The 6,811-nt window shown below is 37.4% G+C and overlaps 1 protein-coding gene across 1 annotated transcript; it reads left to right on the top strand.

Annotated features, from left to right (window-relative positions):
• The first annotated feature begins 3,259 nt into the window (after positions 1-3,259).
• LOC145011048 (putative galacturonosyltransferase-like 3) lies at positions 3,260-4,688 on the top strand. Its single transcript, XM_078969670.1, has one exon. It carries the CDS (start codon positions 3,368-3,370, stop codon positions 4,361-4,363), a length of 996 nt encoding a protein of 331 aa, XP_078825796.1. The 5' UTR covers positions 3,260-3,367; the 3' UTR covers positions 4,364-4,688.
• The last annotated feature ends 2,123 nt before the right edge of the window (positions 4,689-6,811 follow it).

The following is a 6,811-nucleotide window of genomic DNA, read 5'->3' as shown; positions in this document are numbered from 1 at the left end:
CCTACTTAACCCATTAAGCACTTAATCCATTAAGGACTTAATTCATTAAGTCCAATATTGCTTAGATTAATTCCCGCCAATGACTATTATTTAATATCTCAAGTTATTAAATAATTCTCGTGTGTGACCCGATTAATTCTTAAAGTTAGGTTTTCATTGGCATTAGGGTTTTCCAATCCAAATATTAGCCCACTTATCAATTTGTTGGCCTTTATGTCAATTATGGCTTTATTGGGCCTATTAAGCCCACTAAAATCTTAATAAGCTCATTAGGGTTTTATTGGGTCCATTAGAGCTCCTTTGAGCCCATTAGGGTTTCAAGCATCCCCAATCGAGTCGAGTCACAAGACAAGCACACCGCCACCTGACACGGCGGCCGATGGCGGCAGCCACCACCTATCGGTGGTGGTGATGGATTTTCTTCACTATTCAGATTTGTTACAATTACAATACCCAACCGATTAACACACGCACACCCTAATCTAATTACAAAACATATAGACAACAACCTAATGGCGGTCGGCGGCGGCACATGGTGGTTATACTCGATTTTCCGGCCAAACAAACACCATACACAACACATATACATGCTTCAGATTGCGAGATGCACCCCAGCCACCCACCTGGTGGCTCACAGTAGCGAGGACAATAGCTTTTGGGACGGCAGCCACCACCTCACGGTGGTGGTGGTGATCTCTTTTGTTTCTCAGTCAAGTAGACACACAAACCACACGGATCTTGAAGCAGAATCACGCCCCCACATCCTTTCTCGGACACATAAACCCAACACCCACCTGTGGTGGGTGGCGATGGCAACAACACAGAAAACCGGCGGTATATTGCGATGACAGCCACCATGGCCGGTTGCCATGGTGGTTCTCCATGACCCGACTCGACAGGACTTCCCCCCACAGCGCACCCATGTTGCACACGAACCTTGAACTAAACCATCACTCACCAGTGATAACACGAAACGCCATGAGTCCCTCCACCCACAAGGCGGCCGACGACAAGATGAATAGAAGAAGAAGAACAATAGCAGCGATTTAGAACAGTTACAACAGTTGCTTGGCAGTTGGCTCGCGACTCCGACCGTGGCTATGAGGCAGTCGATCGGTCTTTGGTATGCTTCGGGTTCATCGGCACTCGTCAGGGGGGAAACATCTCCGGTGGCACACCATTCGGTCGACAGGAGGTGTAGCGGCGCCGACTAAGGGGTCATAAGGATGGCGGCTGGTGAAGAACGATTAGGTTTAGGGTTCAAGAATGGGTGACGGGTTTATATACCCGGTCCCCTTAGCTACTTTCCATAATACCATCTTTAGTCCCTCCATTCCCTTTTCTTTAAAAAAATAAACCCCCATAGTTACCATTTAAACCCTGAACTCGAAAACCCCTTTCAAATTAAGTCCCATCTTTTACCAAACAATCCCCATCTTCTAAAATCTTTACAATTAGCCCCTCGAGACCATCCTTTCATACATAATTATTTATTTTAGGACTACCATTTATTCATTAATTTATTTATTTAACCAATAAATAAACGGGTGTTACATCTTCCTTCTCCAGATCGTCGACCTTAACCCTTCGTCAAAACACCTCCTTTCTCATCGGTGAACACACCATTATAGCGTTTAAAATCGTCAAAAGGTATATTGAAATCGATTTTCTGTAATCCGTTGATGCTAAAATCAAGTTATCCTCCTGAAAATCAAATTTTAAGATGTTAAAAAAAAATAAGGGACATTACAGTTACGTAGCAGAAATCCGAACAAATGTTGTTGTTTAATCGTTGTTGCAGCTTTTTGAAAGGTATGCATGTACGTTTTCCCTTATTTTTTTCTTTCCAATGATATGCTGGTTTTCTTATTAGTTTTTGCTAAAATCAACAACATTTGTAAGTTTACCCATATTTGTTATCTTCACTGCTACTTTAGATTTCTAATATTTTTTTTCATTGTTTTTGTTTTTATGAATGTATCATCATCTACAAGTCTATTTATTTATATAAACAACTTGCTCAAATCACTTCAATTTATTATGCATTAATTCTGTAAATGTCTTTTTTTGTCACTTTGCTATATCTTGGTCAAAACTACAAACACTCCTAGTTGTTGGAATTCAAGTTGAAAGATTGTTGTTGTTAGTTGAATTAAGTGGTTTGGTGTTTAATTCGGTTTAAACTGGTTATTGTTGTTTTTAGTTGTTTATGCTCCTTTTTTTGAAGTTGAAAGTATGTTACTATTAATTGTTATACCTTTTTTTCAAGTTGAAAGTATAATGCTATTAATTATTGCTAGTTTTTATTCAAGTTGAAAGTATGTTGCTATTAATCTAATGGTGTTGTTTGATATTCAGTTAGGTGTAAACTTGGTCATTGTTAGTTGAAAGTATGTTGCTACTAATGAATGATATGGTTTGATGTTTAATTAAATGTAAACTTGATTATTTTTGCTTTGCAGCTTATTGTTCGCAATGAGATGAAAAAGACCTTAGTTTGAAAGTTGAAACATGAAGAAATTGAAGCCAACACAAGAAATTACCAAGATGTATAGTGAAATCTTAAAGCTCGCCAACGTAAATAAAACCTACCAACCTAATTACACTTTCATACTTTTGATTTTTGTGATTTGGTATCGATACTTTAAAATTGAATATGAATTTTTAGTTTGCTAGTTGAATATTAATATTTATTTTTGGTAATCGAATGTTGATGTTTTGATTTTGGAGTAAAAAATTGAATTACATTTATAAGAAAAAAGGAATGAACTATGAATATTAAGATTTATTTTGGTAATCAACGTTGAAAAACTATTTTAAAATTATAAAATTAATTTATGTAAATTTCATTTTATTGTAGCAACCTACCAATGTTAAAAAACAAACTTCTTATTACATGTAGCAACCGTTTAATCCACATTTTTTGCTGTATAGAATTGCAGATGTGGTCCGCAGGCTTCCAAAATTTTCGTTTCGAAAAAACAAACATCACCTTAGTCTTTTCACAATGCTAGTAACGGAGCTTAATGAAGGGCAACAGTCCCACGGACCATCGGTGATACCAAAACCCTCCACCTGAGAGACCATCCATGATAAACATTCAATACTAGAATCAAAATTGAGATTTTGTCCAAACCACATGGACTAAAACTGTATTTTACTGTAATATTAATTAATCACATTTTGAAATCTATTTATGTTCACAGCCGACTAGCCCACTCTATTAAATAACTTCAATACCGGGCCCACTTGTTTCATCAAACGAACATCTATACCCTTTACTTGATTGTTTTTTGTGTTTAACCCACCCACACGGATACTCTCATAACCTCCATGATCTTTAACACTCACCTCTACAACAACCACCATGCCACCGACATTCCACCTCCTAACCACCACTCTAATCCTCCTCCTCCACCTCATCTTCGCCGCTGAACTACCGGAATTCCAAGAAGCCCAAGCATTTCGAAATGGAAAAGAATGCAATGACACAAGAATCCACATAGCAATGACCCTAGACGCCACCTATCTCCGTGGCTCGATCGCCGGTGTATTCTCCGTCGTTCAACACGCCACCTGCCCGGAAAATATCATCTTCCATTTTCTCACCACCCATCGTCTCTCCTCCTCCCTGCGCCGCACAATCACCACAACTTTCCCTTACCTCAACTTCCACCTCCATCACTTCCACACAGATCTAGTCAGAAACAAAATCTCCACCTCCATCCGCCGTGCACTCGACCAACCACTAAACTATGCCCGTATCTACCTCTCCCACCTCCTCCCCATCACCGTCCACCGCGTCATATACTTTGATTCCGACCTCATCGTCGTCGACGACGTCGTCAAGCTCTGGGAAATCAACCTTAATTCCCATGTCCTCGGAGCACCTGAGTACTGCCACGCGAACTTCACCCACTACTTTACACCCAAATTCTGGTCAACCCCTTACTTCTCCGGCGTATTCAACCACCGCGCCACGAAGCCGTGCTACTTCAACACCGGCGTAATGGTGATCGATTTGATGAAATGGAGGAGGTATAAGATAACCGAGAAGCTCGAAAAATGGATGGAGATACAGAAAAAACATCGGATTTACGAACTGGGTTCGTTGCCACCATTCTTGTTAGTGTTCGCCGGAGATGTTGAGGGGGTGGAGCATCGGTGGAACCAACACGGCCTCGGCGGAGATAACGTTGAAGGGTTGTGCCGGGATCTGCATCCGGGTCCGGTCAGTTTGCTTCACTGGAGCGGAAAGGGAAAGCCGTGGTTGAGATTGAATTCGATGCGACCATGTCCACTGGATCAACTGTGGGCCCCTTACGACCTCTTCAAGCACGCACCGTTGATTTCCGATACTTGACCTTAGATCTGCTTTCAAACTTTCACCTATTGTGAAATGAAAGTAAAGGACAAAGAGGATAAAGTAAAAGGGTGATAAAAATTAAAAAGTTTGAAAAAGGTGACGTGTGATGGGTATTTTTGATAATTGCGCCGGATTTTATGGAGATCTTTTTGTGGTGGGTGGGGGTGGTTGATGGTGGTGGTGTGTTGGGATGATGTATAGTTAATGTAGTTTATTATTATTATTATTTATTTTTATCCTATTTTTGGTGAATAAATACTGAATACTAAACAGTAAATACTGCTACTTTTTTAAGAATATATATAGTTGTAATTTAATTGCAGAGTTATTCCCTTTCTGATATTTCAATATTATATAATAAGCTCACAGGATAAAAAGGATTCTTGTATTTGGCATTATGTATGCAGGAATTTGAAAGTAGAATTCTTGGCTGCTTGCATTGATGACACATTATTGAGATAATAACAAAACAAACATTAAATATTAGAGAATAATATGGAATAATAGGCAAACTATAAAGGGTAAAAAAAAAAAGTAAATAAATGGTAATTTTTTTAATCATATTAACATAAACTTGTTATAATATTTATTTATTTATTTATTTATTATTATTATTATTTTGAAGATTTTATATTAGGGTGTAGTCTGTTTATCACCGATTAACATATTGTCCCAAAAATAAAATTTGCTGTCTTTTAATAGTAAAGAATATAGGTTGACTAGCTAGAGATTCAACATAACATTTATCTCTTTTGAATATGGAATTATTTTTTGAAAAACGATTATATTTTCAACACAAATTTGTAAAAATTGGTTTGACATTTTCTTTAGGTGTAGTCCAAACATTTTTAAAATTATAGATATTATCCTTTTCAACTAGTTACATTGTGGATTTCGTCTCCCTTAATATTAAAAAAACAAAAACAATAATACCCCATTAATTTATATGTTATATTTTTAAACAATTTTTTAAATTCTATCAATCATTAAAATAAAAAACCAAACGCCACCCAACCCTTCCGCATCCTCTCCCTTTGAAATCTTGTATTGTACATTGGCAAATTATCATGTGTCATAACATGCAATAGTCCAAAAGATGCAAAATATTATTTGGAAGATGGTGAATCAAATTGGAAGAATCGGTTCTCGTCCCTTGAAATATTGGTTGGACAAGAATTGACCCGAAAAAAAAGAGTTGCATGGCTAAAGATAGAAGGGTTCCTTTACACTTGTGGGGTGGTCCAACATTTGATAAATTGGAGGGAAGGTTTGGTTAGGTTCGCATGCCTTTGGAATCATCATGAAAAGCAGTTGATCTATCGGTGGGCAGATGTTGTGTACTAATGAACTCTCAAAAGGATCGATGAGGAACTTCAACTCCTTTGGACAAAATCAAAGGTATAAAGTACGACTATTAAAAGACTCTTGGTTTTGGGCACCACATTTACAAAAGGAACTAGTGGATTAGAACGAGGCAGGAAGGATATGAGAATGATTGGGATCCACTAAAAGAGCAATCCATGGATGATGTTTATTTCGAGATTGAAGATGTGGAAATTTTGTCGGAGAACCATTTCAACCGGGCTGAAAGCGAAAGAGACGTAAACATGGAAACCGACAAAATCGACACACTGACAGTTTGGAAATCTGGTCACATCTTCAATGACATGCTCAATTAGGCAGCTCCTCGTACGTTGATTCAATCTGATCCATATTCCAATGCTATATTTGGAGATCAAACTTCTCACATGTGTAATCAAGATGCTTCTATTCCTAATGGTGGAGCTCCAAATCTCGGATACCACTAATGACAGTTGGTGCAATGAAAAGTAACCTTAATTTCACCAATCTAGTGAGTAGTAAGGGTCAAATCTAGAGAAGATTATGGTTAACACTAGTTCTTATGAAAGTAAATTGATTTGAGAATCAATAATTGTAAAATGGTTTAATTTAGTATTTAGAAAAGTGATCGCTTGCGGTTTCAGTTTTGATTCTTAAAAATGAATTGCATTAAATGTTACTAGTTTTTGGTTGATTCAGACCACATAAACATAGTCGTACCATTAATGATTTAAATATGGGATCAAAGCAAGTATATCGGCACCCTCCATCCTACGCACCGCTTTAAGGTATTTTGGTACGGTGGGGAATACCACTATGGAATTGTCTTACACCTAATTCTATCAAATAGTATGAGAAACAAGGTAATGGAAAACATTCATATGATTAATAACCAATGTCAACCCAAAACAATGTTCATTAATCTAAAACATTCAAACTCAAATACAATGCAAGAAAAGAAAATCAAAACCTACTCCCAGTCGTCGTCACATGGATAATTTAGTTGATCATGGTTATAGAAGATGCAAACATAATGTTGATAAAGAACATGATTCCAATGATGGATTGATATTTTACGAAAATCTTTAATCTTCAATGCAAAGA

Source organism: Lactuca saligna, chromosome 8 (assembly GCF_052625555.1).
Source record: "Lactuca saligna cultivar CGN05327 chromosome 8, ASM5262555v1, whole genome shotgun sequence".
NCBI classification, from domain to species: Eukaryota; Viridiplantae; Streptophyta; class Magnoliopsida; order Asterales; family Asteraceae; genus Lactuca; species Lactuca saligna.
Note: the sequence above shows the minus strand (reverse complement) of the source record. Positions and strands in the feature narration are given on the sequence as shown.

Bases quoted from the DNA above. Each gene is read 5' to 3' on its own strand.
- LOC145011048 (XM_078969670.1), top strand. From the start codon at position 3,368: ATGCCACCGACATTCCACCTCCTAACCACCACTCTAATCCTCCTCCTC.